The sequence below is a fragment of the Lissotriton vulgaris genome, chromosome 5, assembly GCF_964263255.1.
Source record: "Lissotriton vulgaris chromosome 5, aLisVul1.2, whole genome shotgun sequence".
NCBI lineage: Eukaryota > Metazoa > Chordata > Amphibia > Caudata > Salamandridae > Lissotriton > Lissotriton vulgaris.
This window is the reverse complement of record NC_141693.1, coordinates 1,288,733,147-1,288,754,586: the sequence shown is the minus strand read 5'-3', so window position 1 is coordinate 1,288,754,586 and position 21,440 is coordinate 1,288,733,147. Positions and strand designations below refer to the sequence as shown.

General features: G+C 50.7%; 1 protein-coding gene across 2 annotated transcripts in view; it reads right to left on the bottom strand.

Moving 5' to 3' along the window:
* The window catches only part of CACNA1S (calcium voltage-gated channel subunit alpha1 S), a 548,608-nt gene that overhangs the window by 346,198 nt on the left and 180,970 nt on the right, over window positions 1–21,440 (bottom strand). For both annotated transcript variants that reach the window (XM_086923168.1, XM_086923169.1), the window contains exons 6-7: window positions 2,639–2,844; window positions 1,840–1,943 (exon numbers count right to left, since the gene is read on the bottom strand). In XM_086923168.1, the coding sequence (XP_086779294.1) occupies window positions 1,840–1,943; window positions 2,639–2,844 (310 nt within the window). The remainder of the gene's footprint in view (window positions 1–1,839; window positions 1,944–2,638; window positions 2,845–21,440) is intronic.

Below are 21,440 nucleotides of genomic sequence, written 5' to 3'. Positions count from 1 at the left end.
CACCCAGCACTAGTCTGGCGGCGGTGTTCTGGATGGTTTGTAGTTTGTGGGTCAGGGTTTTGTTAGTCCCGGCGTAAGGTGCGTTGCTGTAGTCCAGTCTGCTGGTGACAAGTGCGTGGGGGATGGTCTTCCTGCAGTCCTCGGGGATCCACTTGAAAGTCTTACAGAGGATGCGAAGACAGTTGAAGGTGGTGGAGGCCACAGAGTTAATTTGGCAAAGCATGGAGAGGAAGGAGTCGAGGATGATGCCTAGGTTTCGAGCGTGGTCAGTGGGGGTGGGCGGCGTGCTGAGGGAGGCGGGCCAACAGGTGTGGTCCCAGGCTGACTGGCAGGGTCAGAGGATGAGGATCTCGGTTTTGTCAGAGTTCAGTTTCAGGCAGTTGTCCTTCATCCATTCAGCCACGTTCCTCATTCCTGCGTCTGGTGTCCTCTGGGTTATGTGTGAGGGAGAGGCTAAGCTGTGTGTCGTCGGCGTAGGAGACAATGTTGAGTCCGTGTTGACGTACAATGGCGGCAATAGGGGCCATGTATATGCTGAAGAGGGTCGGGCTCAGGGATAACTCCTGGGGTCCCCCGCAGATGACGTTGGTGGGTTTGGAGAGGAACGGTGGGAGTCTGATCCTTTGAGTTCGGCCTATCAGGAAGGATCTGATCCAGTCGAGGGTGTTGTCCTGGACTCTGGCATCGTAGAGTCTAGATGCCAGAGTGTGATGCGAGACAGTGTCGATGGCCGCTGAGAGGTCCAGTAGGATGAAGGCTGCGGTCTGTCCATGATCACGTAGCCGGCGGATGTCATCGGTGGCGGCGAGGAGGGTGGTCTCGGTGTTGTGGTTCTTGCGGAAGCCGGACTGAGAGGCATCCAGGATCGAGTTTGCTTTGATGAAGGTGGTTAGTTGGGTGTTGACGAGTCTCTCTGTGACTTTGGCTGGGAAAGGCAGGAGGGAGATGGGTCGATAGTTCTTCCGATCTGAAGGGTCGGCTGTGGGCTTCTTGAGGAGGGGCTTCACCACGGCCCTTTTCCAGATGCTGGGGAAGATGCAAATTTCGAAGGAGGGGGTGATGGTCCGGTGTAGCTCGGGTGCTATGGTGGTGGCTGCCCTGTGGAATACATGGGGAGGGCAGGGGTATTGGCATAATGATGCAAACATTCTCTCTAGACTGAAACCTCTTGGGTGCTTTGCCATTCTGTTTAACTGACTGGACCTTTTTCTCTTGTTATCTCTTGGGGAAGAGGGTGTCAAAGAACTGACACATAGATACGGTGTCTTTCCTATTGTGCAGTCTGACACATAAAAACATAGCCTTTTAACACTAGGATAACATAGTTCAGAGTCCCACACACAGACACCCAGGTTGATCCTTGCAGGACTATATGAACTATGGGAGTCATTGGAGGATATAGAGCCCTTGATCGCTAGAGTTTGATGGTGGAATTCTTACACAGGAATAAAGAGCCCTGAATCTCTCAGCTCAACTATAGTAGGTTTTACCTTCTAGGACCTTGGTTCCTGGGTCTGACACTTGGACCAGGTGCCTTTCATCCCTAGATCATATGGGCTCAGTGAACTGACTTGGAATACAGGACCTTTCGCCTGTAGATTCCGATGTCTCAAGGGACTGGCACAGTACAAAAAGCATAGATTTAATGTGTAACTGGTGTGGCACAACTGTACACGTTTTCAGGTCTTGAAATGATTAGTTTAAGGTTGTAACACAAATATGGAAAACATTTTAGAGGAATAATTTGAGGGTCTGGCACCAATATGGCAAACATTTCACCCCTCTCTAGAATTACACAGCAGGCAGTTCACGTCAAAAGGCATACAAGGCAGCACTTACCCACTTAACACACCCAGCACCAGGTTCATCACAAAGAAGGAACCCAGTAGGATGAGGCTCACAAAATATATCCAGGGCCACTCATTTCCGATGGCATCATTCACCTGAGACAGAAATGGAAAAGACAGCTGTGACTGTGGAGCCTAAGTGTGAGCAGTGAGAGATGACCATATTTTGTGGCTTCTTTTGATGGATACGGAGAGGCTAAATTCTCTGCTTTTACAGAATAACAAGTAATGGCTACATGTCTTGCCTTAAAGTGAATAAGAGATGGAGACTATGGGCCTCTTTCAGAATAGTTTGTTTTCTTTCACAACATTAAACATTGACGTTACCTCTCAGCAAGTTCTTTATGGATAAGTTGCACAAAACCACTTTGCTCCTTCCAAACTTATGTAAAGAATCTCCACAATTTGTGCTGCCATAATAGGAAAGCTTATCTATTCCTACTTGTTTTACAATTATTTTCAAATTAAATGAAATGTGTAAATTGAGGACAGCGGAAAGTGCCTATCGTCACCTGGCTCAACTTTGTAAAATTCCATTTCATTTATGAATCCTACCCTGTGAGACAAAAGAGTCTACTGCCTTCTCATGATTTTCCCGAGGTATGACTTCCTTCCCATTTTTCTTAGATCAGCAGCACGTATGAACTGGTTTCGAGTGTAATATGTTCCCTAATACCTGAGTCAACCACTGGCCGGTGCTTACCTTTCCTGCCTGGCTGCTACCAAAGGGGGGCAGCAGGTGGTAAAAATAACCCCCCTTCCCTCTGAGGGAAAAAGCAATTGAAGCTTACCCAGTACAGCACATCAGTCCAGCTCTCCATTGTTATGCACTGGTAAACTGTCAGCATGGAAAAACCAAAGTTGTCAAACTTAGTGATGCCTTGGTTGGGGCCTACCCAACCGCCCCTGCACTCAGTGCCAGGTATGGTGCAGGGCCTGCCATGCCCTGTGGCGGCACAGGGAGACGGCTCCTCGTTCTCCACCGTTGCAATAATATCTGAAACAGACAGAAAAATAGGAATTACATCGAAGCGAGCAACTAATATATACTATCTAAAGAGTGTAATACTGAATATTTAAAGGGAGGGAACATTTCAGGAAAGAGCAATTGAGGAAATATTATATAATATAGAGTGACATCTAAGGCTAAGTAGTCTATGAAGAAAAGGACAGAGATGAGCCAGAGCAGTTGGGGAGGGATTCAATGCAGGGCCTGCTTTAGCACTTGTGGCGCCCTGTGCGACAATGTTTGTTGGCGCCCGCCCCCCAATGACCACATCTACCACGGATTCCCATTTAACAGTGCTCCTCAAGTCTTTAAAACCTCTCTCTCTCAGACTGATTTAGTTTTATAGCGCCACTCATACCGGTGTAGGGTGTCAGAGCACTTTAAATCACACTCACATTGGCACAGAGACAATCATATGTGTGTAAATCAGTGTATGGGAAATGTTACATAAGACAGAGGACTACAAGTTGTAGTAGGAGTCACATGTCATCCACACTGGTAGGCAGTATACTTTAAGATTCCTTGGTCTGGAAAAGCACAAATAAAGAATTTAAAACTAACACAGCATTGTTAGGGGTTTTCTTTAATGAAAACGGATTTCTTTTACCCGAATGAACCCTTTTTAGGTCTCGCTGTAACCATCCCATTAGGGATGCTTTGCAAGATTATATTCAAAATTACACCACTTAGGCATACAAATATATACACGTATTTTTTTTAATAGAACAAAGAGAAAAGGCTTGAGCAGTCCCTCTATTTAACTCACGCTCTTATTATTTAATGAATTGTCGGATATTGGATTTTAGCAATCTTTACATTCAAAGTATTGTATGTGTACTGCAGACCATTGTGTGGATTATGCGATATCAACACGCTTCAGAACAAATTATCGCATTCGAAACAGTTATCAATATTCATACTACGCATATAAATATAGGAATTTGTCAATTAGTATAATTTTCAATGAACACTTACAGAATAAAATAAAAAAACACGGTGATCTTCCAAAACAGGTGAAAGGATTATACATATTTTTAAATATATTTTTTCCTATGAACTGAATTCACGAACGCAGAAAAAGTATAATATCTTTGATTTTTTAATTGAACATTTAATTTGATAGCTCAACAGCGATTTAGTCTGTTTGTGGGCAATTCTAACTTCTCCAATCGTGTTGCACTCACTTATACTGCCGCTTTTTATTGGCTAATGCTTTACATTCACATGTTATTGAAGTCCCAGTGCGCTTTAGGGTAAAGGAAGTGTCTTACTTAAGTTAAAACTAGGCCACCTGGTGGGGAAACATTTTCATTTCAAAGGACCACCAGAGCCTAGAGAATGTTCACTTTATTTCGACCATTTAGCACTCTTTTTGAACGTGTGTTCTGTTGTGTATTTTTCTCAGCACTTTCCTGAATTTAACCACTTATAAACATGTTTTTGTTATCGAAATTCCTGAAGTATCATACACTCTTTCCCTTCTTGGTATTGACTTCAGGGCACCTGCTGTACAGTGAATCTAAGCCGAATGCCGGATTTATCCCAGCAGCCAGCTTCGCTTCTGTTCCAGCAATGTTTCACCAAATGCTTAGTTTGTTTACTGTCCTTTCTTTATTTACTGCCCCTGAACGCGCGCAGCAGCATTTGGAAGATGCAGAAAGTGAATTATTTACACAGAACCGGGATTTCAAATCTAAAGTGACAAAAAGGTGAGGGACTTGGGCGGGAAAAGAAGCGCTGGTGTGAATTGGTGTCGTCCTATTTCACTGTAGCGCCTAACTTATAACTACCGCGTCTCAAACGCATGTCACTTGTTACATCCACTACCACCACCAGGTCCAGCTGAAGAGCTCGTGGAGAGGCACCTGCGCGCCTGGAGAGATACTACGTTCCTAGGATACGGCAGCCTGCTCAACAACCCCAAATAATACCTAATCTCTGCTGATGACAGATAATAATCTAGAAACACGTGTCCAGAGATGGCCAGCACTAATCTGCACCCACCTGGTGAAACACTCTGAAGACTTTGCAAGTGTACTCGCTTGTCGGACTGCATCTGCCAGGATGCTTAGGGGCGACCCTGCTGGGAGGTGAAGCAGTGTGCTCCCACACCAATTTTCTACTTGAAGGCTCCTTCGAGCCGCTGTGGGCTGACGAGCTCGTGGAGAGGCACCTGCGCGCCTGGAGAGATACTACGTTCCAAGGATACGGCAGCCTGCTCAGCAACCCCAAATAATGCCTAATCTCTGCTGATGACAGATAATAATCTAGAAACACGTGTCCAGAGATGGCCAGCACTAATCTGCACCCACCTGGTGAAACACTCTGAAGACTTTGCAAGTGTACTCGCTTGTCGGACTGCATCTGCCATGATGCTTAGGGGCGACCCTGCTGGGAGGTGAAGCAGTGTGCTCCCACACCAATTTTCTACTTGAAGGCTCCCTCGAGCCGCTGTGGGCTGACGAGCTCGTGGAGAGGCACCTGCGCGCCTGGAGAGATACTACGTTCCAAGGATACGGCAGCCTGCTCAGCAACCCCAAATAATGCCTAATCTCTGCTGATGACAGATAATAATCTAGAAACACGTGTCCAGAGATGGCCAGCACTAATCTGCACCCACCTGGTGAAACACTCTGAAGACTTTGCAAGTGTACTCGCTTGTCGGACTGCATCTGCCATGATGCTTAGGGGCGACCCTGCTGGGAGGTGAAGCAGTGTGCTCCCACACCAATTTTCTACTTGAAGGCTCCCTCGAGCCGCTGTGGGCTGACGAGCTCGTGGAGAGGCACCTGCGCGCCTGGAGAGATACTACGTTCCAAGGATACGGCAGCCTGCTCAGCAACCCCAAATAATGCCTAATCTCTGCTGATGACAGATAATAATCTAGAAACACGTGTCCAGAGATGGCCAGCACTAATCTGCACCCACCTGGTGAAACACTCTGAAGACTTTGCAAGTGTACTCGCTTGTCGGACTGCATCTGCCATGATGCTTAGGGGCGACCCTGCTGGGAGGTGAAGCAGTGTGCTCCCACACCAATTTTCTACTTGAAGGCTCCCTCGAGCCGCTGTGGGCTGACGAGCTCGTGGAGAGGCACCTGCGCGCCTGGAGAGATACTACGTTCCAAGGATACGGCAGCCTGCTCAGCAACCCCAAATAATGCCTAATCTCTGCTGATGACAGATAATAATCTAGAAACACGTGTCCAGAGATGGCCAGCACTAATCTGCACCCACCTGGTGAAACACTCTGAAGACTTTGCAAGTGTACTCGCTTGTCGGACTGCATCTGCCATGATGCTTAGGGGCGACCCTGCTGGGAGGTGAAGCAGTGTGCTCCCACACCAATTTTCTACTTGAAGGCTCCCTCGAGCCGCTGTGGGCTGACGAGCTCGTGGAGAGGCACCTGCGCGCCTGGAGAGATACTACGTTCCAAGGATACGGCAGCCTGCTCAGCAACCCCAAATAATGCCTAATCTCTGCTGATGACAGATAATAATCTAGAAACACGTGTCCAGAGATGGCCAGCACTAATCTGCACCCACCTGGTGAAACACTCTGAAGACTTTGCAAGTGTACTCGCTTGTCGGACTGCATCTGCCATGATGCTTAGGCGCGACCCTGCTGGGAGGTGAAGCAGTGTGCTCCCACACCAATTTTCTACTTGAAGGCTCCCTCGAGCCGCTGTGGGCTGACGAGCTCGTGGAGAGGCACCTGCGCGCCTGGAGAGATACTACGTTCCAAGGATACGGCAGCCTGCTCAGCAACCCCAAATAATGCCTAATCTCTGCTGATGACAGATAATAATCTAGAAACACGTGTCCAGAGATGGCCAGCACTAATCTGCACCCACCTGGTGAAACACTCTGAAGACTTTGCAAGTGTACTCGCTTGTCGGACTGCATCTGCCATGATGCTTAGGGGCGACCCTGCTGGGAGGTGAAGCAGTGTGCTCCCACACCAATTTTCTACTTGAAGGCTCCCTCGAGCCGCTGTGGGCTGACGAGCTCGTGGAGAGGCACCTGCGCGCCTGGAGAGATACTACGTTCCAAGGATACGGCAGCCTGCTCAGCAACCCCAAATAATGCCTAATCTCTGCTGATGACAGATAATAATCTAGAAACACGTGTCCAGAGATGGCCAGCACTAATCTGCACCCACCTGGTGAAACACTCTGAAGACTTTGCAAGTGTACTCGCTTGTCAGACTGCATCTGCCATGATGCTTAGGGGCGACCCTGCTGGGAGGTGAAGCAGTGTGCTCCCACACCAATTTTCTACTTGAAGGCTCCCTCGAGCCGCTGTGGGCTGACGAGCTCGTGGAGAGGCACCTGCGCGCCTGGAGAGATACTACGTTCCAAGGATACGGCAGCCTGCTCAGCAACCCCAAATAATGCCTAATCTCTGCTGATGACAGATAATAATCTAGAAACACGTGTCCAGAGATGGCCAGCACTAATCTGCACCCACCTGGTGAAACACTCTGAAGACTTTGCAAGTGTACTCGCTTGTCGGACTGCATCTGCCATGATGCTTAGGGGCGACCCTGCTGGGAGGTGAAGCAGTGTGCTCCCACACCAATTTTCTACTTGAAGGCTCCCTCGAGCCGCTGTGGGCTGACGAGCTCGTGGAGAGGCACCTGCGCGCCTGGAGAGATACTACGTTCCAAGGATACGGCAGCCTGCTCAGCAACCCCAAATAATGCCTAATCTCTGCTGATGACAGATAATAATCTAGAAACACGTGTCCAGAGATGGCCAGCACTAATCTGCACCCACCTGGTGAAACACTCTGAAGACTTTGCAAGTGTACTCGCTTGTCGGACTGCATCTGCCATGATGCTTAGGGGCGACCCTGCTGGGAGGTGAAGCAGTGTGCTCCCACACCAATTTTCTACTTGAAGGCTCCCTCGAGCCGCTGTGGGCTGACGAGCTCGTGGAGAGGCACCTGCGCGCCTGGAGAGATACTACGTTCCAAGGATACGGCAGCCTGCTCAGCAACCCCAAATAATGCCCTAATCTCTACTGATGACAGATAATAATCTAGAAACACGTGTCCAGAGATGGCCAGCACTAATCTGCACCCACCTGGTGAAACACTCTGAAGACTTTGCAAGTGTACTCGCTTGTCGGACTGCATCTGCCATGATGCTTAGGGGCGACCCTGCTGGGAGGTGAAGCAGTGTGCTCCCACACCAATTTTCTACTTGAAGGCTCCCTCGAGCCGCTGTGGGCTGACGAGCTCGTGGAGAGGCACCTGCGCGCCTGGAGAGATACTACGTTCCAAGGATACGGCAGCCTGCTCAGCAACCCCAAATAATGCCTAATCTCTGCTGATGACAGATAATAATCTAGAAACACGTGTCCAGAGATGGCCAGCACTAATCTGCACCCACCTGGTGAAACACTCTGAAGACTTTGCAAGTGTACTCGCTTGTCGGACTGCATCTGCCATGATGCTTAGGGGCGACCCTGCTGGGAGGTGAAGCAGTGTGCTCCCACACCAATTTTCTACTTGAAGGCTCCCTCGAGCCGCTGTGGGCTGACGAGCTCGTGGAGAGGCACCTGCGCGCCTGGAGAGATACTACGTTCCAAGGATACGGCAGCCTGCTCAGCAACCCCAAATAATGCCTAATCTCTGCTGATGACAGATAATAATCTAGAAACACGTGTCCAGAGATGGCCAGCACTAATCTGCACCCACCTGGTGAAACACTCTGAAGACTTTGCAAGTGTACTCGCTTGTCGGACTGCATCTGCCATGATGCTCAGGGGCGACCCTGCTGGGAGGTGAAGCAGTGTGCTCCCACACCAATTTTCTACTTGAAGGCTCCCTCGAGCCGCTGTGGGCTGACGAGCTCGTGGAGAGGCACCTGCGCGCCTGGAGAGATACTACGTTCCAAGGATACGGCAGCCTGCTCAGCAACCCCAAATAATGCCTAATCTCTGCTGATGACAGATAATAATCTAGAAACACGTGTCCAGAGATGGCCAGCACTAATCTGCACCCACCTGGTGAAACACTCTGAAGACTTTGCAAGTGCACTCGCTTGTCGGACTGCATCTGCCATGATGCTTAGGGGCGACCCTGCTGGGAGGTGAAGCAGTGTGCTCCCACACCAATTTTCTACTTGAAGGCTCCCTCGAGCCGCTGTGGGCTGACGAGCTCGTGGAGAGGCACCTGTGCGCCTGGAGAGATACTACGTTCCAAGGATACGGCAGCCTGCTCAGCAACCCCAAATAATGCCTAATCTCTGCTGATGACAGATAATAATCTAGAAACACGTGTCCAGAGATGGCCAGCACTAATCTGCACCCACCTGGTGAAACACTCTGAAGACTTTGCAAGTGTACTCGCTTGTCGGACTGCATCTGCCATGATGCTTAGGGGCGACCCTGCTGGGAGGTGAAGCAGTGTGCTCCCACACCAATTTTCTACTTGAGGGCTCCCTCGAGCCGCTGTGGGCTGACGAGCTCGTGGAGAGGCACCTGCGCGCCTGGAGAGATACTACGTTCCAAGGATACGGCAGCCTGCTCAGCAACCCCAAATAATGCCTAATCTCTGCTGATGACAAGTAATAATCTAGAAACACGTGTCCAGAGATGGCCAGCACTAATCTGCACCTACCTGGTGAAACACTCTGAAGACTTTGCAAGTGTACTCGCTTGTCGGACTGCATCTGCCATGATGCTTAGGGGCGACCCTGCTGGGAGGTGAAGCAGTGTGCTCCCACACCAATTTTCTACTTGAAGGCTCCCTCGAGCCGCTGTGGGCTGACGAGCTCGTGGAGAGGCACCTGCGCGCCTGGAGAGATACTACGTTCCAAGGATACGGCAGCCTGCTCAGCAACCCCAAATAATGCCTAATCTCTGCTGATGACAGATAATAATCTAGAAACACGTGTCCAGAGATGGCCAGCACTAATCTGCACCCACCTGGTGAAACACTCTGAAGACTTTGCAAGTGCACTCGCTTGTCGGACTGCATCTGCCATGATGCTTAGGGGCGACCCTGCTGGGAGGTGAAGCAGTGTGCTTCCACACCAATTTTCTACTTGAAGGCTCCCTCGAGCCGCTGTGGGCTGACGAGCTCGTGGAGAGGCACCTGCGCGCCTGGAGAGATACTACGTTCCAAGGATACGGCAGCCTGCTCAGCAACCCCAAATAATGCCTAATCTCTGCTGATGACAGATAATCTAGAAACACGTGTCCAGAGATGGCCAGCACTAATCTGCACCCACCTGGTGAAACACTCTGAGAACTTACTTTGCAAGTGTACTCGCTTGTCGGACTGCATCTGCCATGATGCTTAGGGGCGACCCTGCTGGGAGGTGAAGCAGTGTGCTCCCACACCAATTTTCTACTTGAAGGCTCCCTCGAGCCGCTGTGGGCTGACGAGCTCGTGGAGAGGCACCTGCGCGCCTGGAGAGATACTACGTTCCAAGGATACGGCAGCCTGCTCAGCAACCCCAAATAATGCCTAATCTCTGCTGATGACAGATAATAATCTAGAAACACGTGTCCAGAGATGGCCAGCACTAATCTGCACCCACCTGGTGAAACACTCTGAAGACTTTGCAAGTGTACTCGCTTGTCGGACTGCATCTGCCATGATGCTTAGGGGCGACCCTGCTGGGAGGTGAAGCAGTGTGCTCCCACACCAATTTTCTACTTGAAGGCCCCCTCGAGCCGCTGTGGGCTGACGAGCTCGTGGAGAGGCACCTGCGCGCCTGGAGAGATACTACGTTCCAAGGATACGGCAGCCTGCTCAGCAACCCCCAACTAATGCCTAATCTCTGCTGATGACAGATAATAATCTAGAAACACGTGTCCAGAGATGGCCAGCACTAATCTGCACCCACCTGGTGAAACACTCTGAAGACTTTGCAAGTGTACTCGCTTGTCGGACTGCATCTGCCATGATGCTTAGGGGCGACCCTGCTGGGAGGTGAAGCAGTGTGCTCCCACACCAATTTTCTGGTGTGAATTGGTGTCGTCCTATTTCACTGTAGCGCCTAACTTAGAACTACCGCGTCTCAAACGCATGTCACTTGTTACATCCACTACCACCACCAGGTCCAGCACCAAGTCCACCACCACATCCACCACTACCACGTCCACCACCACCACGGCCACCACCATGTCCACCAACACCACGTCCACCACCACGGCCACCACCACCGTGTCCACCACCACATCCACCACCGCCACCATGACCACTACCACCATGTCCAACACCACCACATCCACCACGTCCACCACCACCACGTCCACCACCACATCCACAACCACCACGTCCACCACCACATCCACAACCACCACGTCCACAACCACCACGTCCACAACCACCACCTCCACCACCACATCCACCATGTCCACCACCACTATGTCCACCACCACTACGTCCACCACCACTACGTCCACCACCATCACGTCAACCACCACCACGTCCACCACCACCACGTCCACCACCACCACACCCACCTCCACCACACCCACCCCCACCACCACCACACCCACCTCCACTTCCACCACCACGTCCTCCACCACTACCACCACCACCACGTCCACCACCACCATGTCCACCACCACCACCATGTCCACCACCAACACCACCACATCCACCACCACCAATTCCACCACCACCACGTCCACCACCACCACGTCCACCACCACCACGTCCACCACCACCACATCCACCACCACTAGGTCCACCAACACCATGTCCACCACCACCACGTCCACCACCACCACACCCACCTCCACCACCACCAGGTCCATCACCACCACCACCATGTCCACCACATCCACCACCACACCCACCTCCATCACCACCACACCCATCTCCACCTCGTCCACCACCAGGTCCAGCACCACCACCACCATGTCCACCACATTCACCACCACATCCACCGCCACCACACACACCTCCTCCTCAACCTCGTCCACCACTACTAACACCACCATCACATCCATCACCACCACCACCATGTCCACCACCAACACCACCACATCCAACACCACCACCACCACGTCCACCACCACCACGTCCACCACCACCACGTCCACCACCACGTCCACCACGTCCACCACCACAATGTCCACCACCAACACCACCACCTCCACTACCTTGTCCACAACCACCACCTCCAGCACCATGTCCACCACCACCACGTCCACAACCACCATGTCCACCACCACCACCTCCACCACCACCACATCCACCACGTCCACCACCACTATGTCCACCACCACCACGTCAACCACCACCACCACCACACCCACCTCCACAACACCCACCTCCACCACCACCACACCCACCTCCACCACCACGTCCTCCACCACTAACACCACCACCACGTCCACCACCATCATGTCCACCACCACCACCACCACCAACACCACCACATCCACCACCACCATGTCCACCACCACATCCACCACCACTACGTCCACCAACACCATGTCCACCACGCCCACCACACCCACCTCCACCACCATCATGTCCATCACCACCACCACCATGTCCACCACGTCTACCACCACACCCACCTCCACCACCACCACACCCACCTCCACCTCGTTCACCACCACCACCATGTCCACCACATCCACCACCACATCCACCGCCACCACACACACCTCCTCCTCAACCTCGTCCACCACCACTAACACCACCATCATGTCCATCACCACCACCACCATGTCCACCACCAACACCACCACATCCAACACCACCACCACCACCACCACCACCACATCCACCACCACCACATCCACCGCGTCCACCACGTCCACCACCACCATGTCCACAACCACCACCTCCAGCACCATGTCCACCACCACCACGTCCACCGCCACCACCATGTCCACCACCACCACACCCACCTCCACCACCACCATGTCCACCACGTCCACCACCACCACGTCCACCAACACAACGTCCACCTCCAACACATCCACCTCCAACACATCCACCTCCACCACATCCACCTCCATCAATTTCCACCACCACCATGTCTACCACATCCACTACCACGTCCACCACCACCGTGTCCACCACCACGGCCACCACCACGTCCACCACAAGGCCACCTCACTCCATCTATCTATCGCCCTCACTCTATCTATCCGTCGCCCTCACTCTATCTATCTGTCGCCCTCACTCTATCTATCTATCTATCGCCCGCACTCTATCTGTCTCCCTTACTCTATCTATCTGACTCCCTCACTCTATCTGTCTCCCTCACTCTATCTGTCGCCCTCACTCTATCGCCCTCACTCTATCTATCTATCTATCTATCTATCTATCTATCTATCTATCTATCTATCTATCTATCTATCGCCCTCACTCTATCTATATATCTATCTATCGCTGGTACACTCCTGCAGGATTACCACCACACCTACCTCCACCACCACCACGTCCACATCAATCACCACCACCACCATGTCCACCACCACTAACCCCACCACATCCACCACCACATCCACCACCACCACATCCACCACCACCACGTCCACCACCACCACGTCCGCGTCCACCACCACCATGTCCACCACCACCATGTCTACCACATCCACTACCACATCCACCACCACCATGTCCACCACCACCACCTCTACCACCACCACATCCACCACGTCCACCACCACTACGTCCACCACCACTACATCCACCACCACCATGTCAACCACCACCACGTCCCACCAGCACCACACCCACCTCCACCACCACCACACCCACCTCCACTGCCACTTCCTCCACCACTACCACCACCACCACCACGTCCACCACCACCATGTCCACCACCACCACCATGTCCACCACCAACACCACCACATCCACCACCACCACATCCACCACCACCACGTCCACCACCACATCCACCACCACTATGTCCACCAACACCATGTCCACCACCACCACATCCACCACCACCACACCCACCTCAACCACCACCACGTCCATCACCACCACCACCATGTCCACCACGTCCACCACCACACCCATCTCCACCACCACCACACCCACCTCCACCACCAGGTCCACCACCACCACCACCATGTCCACCACATCCACCGCCACATCCACCGCCACCACACACACCTCCTCCTCAACCTCGTCCACCACCACTAGCACCACCATCATGTCCATCACCACCACCACCATGTCCACCACCAACACCACCACATCCAACACCACCACCACCACGTCCACCACCACCACGTCCACCACCACCGCGTCCACCACGTCCACCACCACCATGTCCACCACCAACACCACCCCCACCATGTCCACAACCACCACCTCCAGCACCATGTCCACCACCACCACATCCACCACCACCACCATGTCCACCACCACCACACCCACCTCCACCACCACCACCATGTCCACCACGTCCACCACCACCATGTCCACCAACACCACGTCCACCTCCAACACATCCACCTCCAACACATCCACCACCACCATGTCCACCACCATGTCTACCACATCCACTACCACGTCCACCACCACCGTGTCGAGCACCACCACCACGTCCACCACAAGGCCACCTCACTCTATCTATCTATCGCCCTCACTCTATATATCTATCGCCCTCACTCTATCTATCTGTCGCCCTCACTCTATCTATCTATCGCCCGCACTCTATCTATCTGTCTCCCTCACTCTATCTATCTGTCTCCCTCACTCTATCTGTCTCCCTCACTCTATCTGTCTCCCTCACTCTATCTGTCGCCCTCACTCTATCTATCGCCCTCACTCTATCTATCTATCTATCTATCTATCTATCTATCTATCTATCTATCTATCTATCTATCTATCTATTTATATATCTATATATCGCCCTCACTCTATCTATATATCTATCTTTCGCTGGTAGACTCCTGCAGGATTACCACCACACCTACCTCCACCACCACCACGTCCACATCAATCACCACCACCACCATGTCCACCACCACTACCACCACCACCACATCCACCACCACCACATCTACCACCACCACGTCCACCACCACCACGCCCACGTCCACCACCACCACGTCCACCACCACCACGCCCACGTCCACCACCATCACGTCCACCATCACCACCACCACATCCACCACCCCTACGTCCACCACCACCTTGTCCACCACCACTACATCCACCACCACCATGTCCACCACCAACATGTCCACCACCACCACATCCACCACCACAACATCATTCAGGGGCACCACAACATCACTATGCGCTACCAGCGCATCACTGAACGCCACAGCATCACTCGTCGCCACTACAACATCACTCAGCGCCACCACAGCATCAATCTGTGCAACCATTCAACAACAACTGGTTCAAATTAGGCATGGGCGGAAAATCCGTTCCGCTCGCGGATTTTGCGGATTTTCGGGAAATCCGCAATCCGCGAGATTTGCGAATTTCCCGCAAAATCCGCAAATCCGCGAGCAGCGGATTTTGCTCGCACTGCTCGCACTGTTCGCGTGAGTTCGCGCCCCGCGAATAAGTGCAAAATTGCAGAAATACGATCTTAGCAAAACTGAAAGTAACTACTTACCAGGTTCAAAAGTTCAGGCTCATCATTAGTAGCCATTTCCTGGAGTGCTTCCTGAGGGGCCCCTCCAGAGTTCAGTTGCCAGTTGAAACTATTATGTGACCCTGCTCTGAACCTCAGAATAGTTACACATATGCCACAAAGGTCCTGAATTACAGCTAAGGGAGACAAGCAGGAGCCAGGCTGGAAGTTAAAATCCATTAATCAGCCCCTAATTCATTATTGTCAGTTGGGGCAGGGCAGGTGTTGTAACTAATTTTGCAACAATGAAAGCACTTAGCAAGTGCAAAAGATCACTAATCAGGGCGCACTAAGGAAGCAGGTGCCAGCTAAAAAAATATTCTGTGACACATGAATCAGCCCCAAATTAATTCAGGTCACTTGAGGCAGGGAAGGTGTGCTTTGCTTTGCCGAAAATAATGTACACTGGACAACCAGAGGGTGTGGTGATGAAACAGAGGGTGGCATGGGTGGGCCAGAGGGTGGCATGAGTAGTCAGAGAGTGGCAGTGGTGACAGAGAGTGGCAGTGATGAAGAAGAGTGTCCCAAACAGGCTGGACACGTAGAAACAACAAGTTCGCGAAACTTGCGACCCGACAGGTAAGTTCGCAATTTGCGAAAGTGTACAAAACCCTCGCGAACTGGCAGAAACACGGGCGAACACAAAAAAAAAAAATCCGCAAATTCGCGGGAATTCGCGGATTTTGCGGATTGCGAATCCGCAAATCCGCAAAATTCGCGAACGCGAGATCCGCAAAATTCGCTCATGGGTCAAATATGTTCACTAAATGTTCCAAGCTTTATTACAAATGTCACAAAAATATGTTAATATTTTACTTCTGTTCTTTGTATTACATCACAATAAAATACACTGAACATAATCTTCACAAAAGTTATATACGAAAGTTTAAGCTATTGCAATTATAAATTACAATAGCTTTTATTTAAGTATTAATTATTTAAAAACAATAAAAGCCATTGTTATTTGTAATATCAATACATCTAAGTCACGTAAATACAACACATATTGCATTTCAAATGCTATAGGTGTCACATTTGCGAAAGTTAAAACTATTGGCATTGTAAATGACAAAGTTATTCATTTCGGTATTTTCAAAACCAACATATAAATCCAAAATGTGTCATTTACAATACCAATAGCTCAAACTTTCCTAATGCGAGACCTATTGCATTGCAAATGCTTGTTCAGTTTAGGATAATGAAGACTACACTACCTTAGGATGGGGTAAAACTTCCACTAGACAAACCTACGATCTCTCTCCAGCAGATACATCAATCACTGAAGTGATCTTGACGTTTTAATTGATGCCTGAAAATTGCTGGATTTACAAAAGGGGGTGGTGATGAACAGAGTGTCTGAATTGAGCAGACCACTCTTACCCAGTCCAAAGATCAGGGCTTGATCCATCACCGTTATTTATCTCACTGCCCCATCCCAGCTCAGAATCTGGCTATATGCAAATCAGTCTGTCCCTGGCCCAGTGCATCATGGGAACAGGGCAGACTAAACTACCAAGCCAATTCTTTACCAGAAAGGAGACAAGCTACCGGGGACCGGTTTCTGGCATTTCAGCCTCTTCGGCCCGGCTTCCTTGAATCCTGATGGAGCAGTGAGAAAGGGACTCATGTCTGAGCATACCCTGCCACACCTATAGTGGCCAAAATCGATTTACAAAAGGGGGTGGTGATGAACAGAGTGTCTGAATTGAGCAGACCACTCTTACCCAGTCCAAAGATCAGGGCTTGATCCATCACCGTTATTTATCTCACTGCCCCATCCCAGCTCAGAATCTGGCTATATGCAAATCAGTCTGTCCCTGGCCCAGTGCATCATGGGAACAGGGCAGACTAAACTACCAAGCCAATTCTTTACCAGAAAGGAGACAAGCTACCGGGGACCGGTTTCTGGCATTTCAGCCTCTTCGGCCCGGCTTCCTTGAATCCTGATGGAGCAGTGAGAAAGGGACTCATGTCTGAGCATACCCTGCCACACCTATAGTGGCCAAAATCGATTTACAAAAGGGGGTGGTGATGAACAGAGTGTCTGAATTGAGCAGACCACTCTTACCCAGTCCAAAGATCAGGGCTTGATCCATCACCGTTATTTATCTCACTGCCCCATCCCAGCTCAGAATCTGGCTATATGCAAATCAGTCTGTCCCTGGCCCAGTGCATCATGGGAACAGGGCAGACTAAACTACCAAGCCAATTCTTTACCAGAAAGGAGACAAGCTACCGGGGACCGGTTTCTGGCATTTCAGCCTCTTCGGCCCGGCTTCCTTGAATCCTGATGGAGCAGTGAGAAAGGGACTCATGTCTGAGCATACCCTGCCACACCTATAGTGGCCAAAATCGATTTACAAAAGGGGGTGGTGATGAACAGAGTGTCTGAATTGAGCAGACCACTCTTACCCAGTCCAAAGATCAGGGCTTGATCCATCACCGTTATTTATCTCACTGCCCCATCCCAGCTCAGAATCTGGCTATATGCAAATCAGTCTGTCCCTGGCCCAGTGCATCATGGGAACAGGGCAGACTAAACTACCAAGCCAATTCTTTACCAGAAAGGAGACAAGCTACCGGGGACCGGTTTCTGGCATTTCAGCCTCTTCGGCCCGGCTTCCTTGAATCCTGATGGAGCAGTGAGAAAGGGACTCATGTCTGAGCATACCCTGCCACACCTATAGTGGCCAAAATCGATTTACAAAAGGGGGTGGTGATGAACAGAGTGTCTGAATTGAGCAGACCACTCTTACCCAGTCCAAAGATCAGGGCTTGATCCATCACCGTTATTTATCTCACTGCCCCATCCCAGCTCAGAATCTGGCTATATGCAAATCAGTCTGTCCCTGGCCCAGTGCATCATGGGAACAGGGCAGACTAAACTACCAAGCCAATTCTTTACCAGAAAGGAGACAAGCTACCGGGGACCGGTTTCTGGCATTTCAGCCTCTTCGGCCCGGCTTCCTTGAATCCTGATGGAGCAGTGAGAAAGGGACTCATGTCTGAGCATACCCTGCCACACCTATAGTGGCCAAAATCGATTTACAAAAGGGGGTGGTGATGAACAGAGTGTCTGAATTGAGCAGACCACTCTTACCCAGTCCAAAGATCAGGGCTTGATCCATCACCGTTATTTATCTCACTGCCCCATCCCAGCTCAGAATCTGGCTATATGCAAATCAGTCTGTCCCTGGCCCAGTGCATCATGGGAACAGGGCAGACTAAACTACCAAGCCAATTCTTTACCAGAAAGGAGACAAGCTACCGGGGACCGGTTTCTGGCATTTCAGCCTCTTCGGCCCGGCTTCCTTGAATCCTGATGGAGCAGTGAGAAAGGGACTCATGTCTGAGCATACCCTGCCACACCTATAGTGGCCAAAATCGATTTACAAAAGGGGGTGGTGATGAACAGAGTGTCTGAATTGAGCAGACCACTCTTACCCAGTCCAAAGATCAGGGCTTGATCCATCACCGTTATTTATCTCACTGCCCCATCCCAGCTCAGAATCTGGCTATATGCAAATCAGTCTGTCCCTGGCCCAGTGCATCATGGGAACAGGGCAGACTAAACTACCAAGCCAATTCTTTACCAGAAAGGAGACAAGCTACCGGGGACCGGTTTCTGGCATTTCAGCCTCTTCGGCCCGGCTTCCTTGAATCCTGATGGAGCAGTGAGAAAGGGACTCATGTCTGAGCATACCCTGCCACACCTATAGTGGCCAAAATCGATTTACGAAAGGGGGTGGTGATGAACAGAGTGTCTGAATTGAGCAGACCACTCTTACCCAGTCCAAAGATCAGGGCTTGATCCATCACCGTTATTTATCTCACTGCCCCATCCCAGCTCAGAATCTGGCTATATGCAAATCAGTCTGTCCCTGGCCCAGTGCATCATGGGAACAGGGCAGACTAAACTACCAAGCCAATTCTTTACCAGAAAGGAGACAAGCTACCGGGGACCGGTTTCTGGCATTTCAGCCTCTTCGGCCCGGCTTCCTTGAATCCTGATGGAGCAGTGAGAAAGGGACTCATGTCTGAGCATACCCTGCCACACCTATAGTGGCCAAAATGGTGCAGTGAGCTAAAAAACGGTGTTGGATCTAGCCCTGATCTCTTGACTGGGTGAGAGTATTCTGTTTAATTCAGAGACTCTGTCCCTCACCACCCCTTGTTGTATATATTTTTGTCCACCCTAAGCGTGGAAGGGTATACTCAGATGTGAGTCCCTTGCTCATTGCACCATCAGGATTCAAGCAAGCCGGGCCGAAGAGGCTGAAATGCCAGAAACCGGTCCCCGGTAGCTTGTTTCCTTCCCAGTGTAAGAATTGGCTTTTGTAGTTTGGTTTGCCCTGTTCCCATCATGCACTGGGACAGGAACAGACTAATTTGCATACAGTCAGGTTCTGAAACTGGGATGGTGCAGTGAGCTAAAAAACGGTGTTGGATCTAGCCCTGATCTCTTGACTGGGTGAGAGTATTCTGTTTAATTCAGAGACTCTGTCCCTCACCACCCCTTGTTGTATATATTTTTGTCCACCCTAAGCGTGGAAGGGTATACTCAGATGTGAGTCCCTTGCTCATTGCACCATCAGGATTCAAGCAAGCCGGGCCGAAGAGGCTGAAATGCCAGAAACCGGTCCCCGGTAGCTTGTTTCCTTCCCAGTGTAAGAATTGGCTTTTGTAGTTTGGTTTGCCCTGTTCCCATCATGCACTGGGACAGGAACAGACTAAATTGCATACAGTCAGGTTCTGAAACTGGGATGGTGCAGTGAGCTAAAAAACGGTGTTGGATCTAGCCCTGATCTCTTGACTGGGTGAGAGTATTCTGTTTAATTCAGAGACTCTGTCCCTCACCACCCCTTGTTGTATATATTTTTGTCCACCCTAAGCGTGGAAGGGTATACTCAGATGTGAGTCCCTTGCTCATTGCACCATCAGGATTCAAGCAAGCCGGGCCGAAGAGGCTGAAATGCCAGAAACCGGTCCCCGGTAGCTTGTTTCCTTCCCAGTGTAAGAATTGGCTTTTGTAGTTTGGTTTGCCCTGTTCCCATCATGCACTGGGACAGGAACAGACTAATTTGCATACAGTCAGGTTCTGAAACTGGGATGGTGCAGTGAGCTAAAAAACGGTGTTGGATCTAGCCCTGATCTCTTGACTGGGTGAGAGTATTCTGTTTAATTCAGAGACTCTGTTCCTCACCACCCCTTGTTGTATATATTTTTGTCCACCCTAAGCGTGGAAGGGTATACTCAGATGTGAGTCCCTTGCTCATTGCACCATCAGGATTCAAGCAAGCCGGGCCGAAGAGGCTGAAATGCCAGAAACCGGTCCCCGGTAGCTTGTTTCCTTCCCAGTGTAAGAATTGGCTTTTGTAGTTTGGTTTGCCCTGTTCCCATCATGCACTGGGACAGGAACAGACTAATTTGCATACAGTCAGGTTCTGAAACTGGGATGGTGCAGTGAGCTAAAAAACGGTGTTGGATCTAGCCCTGATCTCTTGACTGGGTGAGAGTATTCTGTTTAATTCAGAGACTCTGTCCCTCACCACCCCTTGTTGTATATATTTTTGTCCACCCTAAGCGTGGAAGGGTATACTCAGATGTGAGTCCCTTGCTCATTGCACCATCAGGATTCAAGCAAGCCGGGCCGAAGAGGCTGAAATGCCAGAAACCGGTCCCCGGTAGCTTGTTTCCTTCCCAGTGTAAGAATTGGCTTTTGTAGTTTGGTTTGCCCTGTTCCCACCATGCACTGGGACAGGAACAGACTAATTTGCATACAGTCAGGTTCTGAAACTGGGATGGTGCAGTGAGCTAAAAAACGGTGTTGGATCTAGCCCTGATCTCTTGACTGGGTGAGAGTATTCTGTTTAATTCAGAGACTCTGTCCCTCACCACCCCTTGTTGTATATATTTTTGTCCACCCTAAGCGTGGAAGGGTATACTCAGATGTGAGTCCCTTGCTCATTGCACCATCAGGATTCAAGCAAGCCGGGC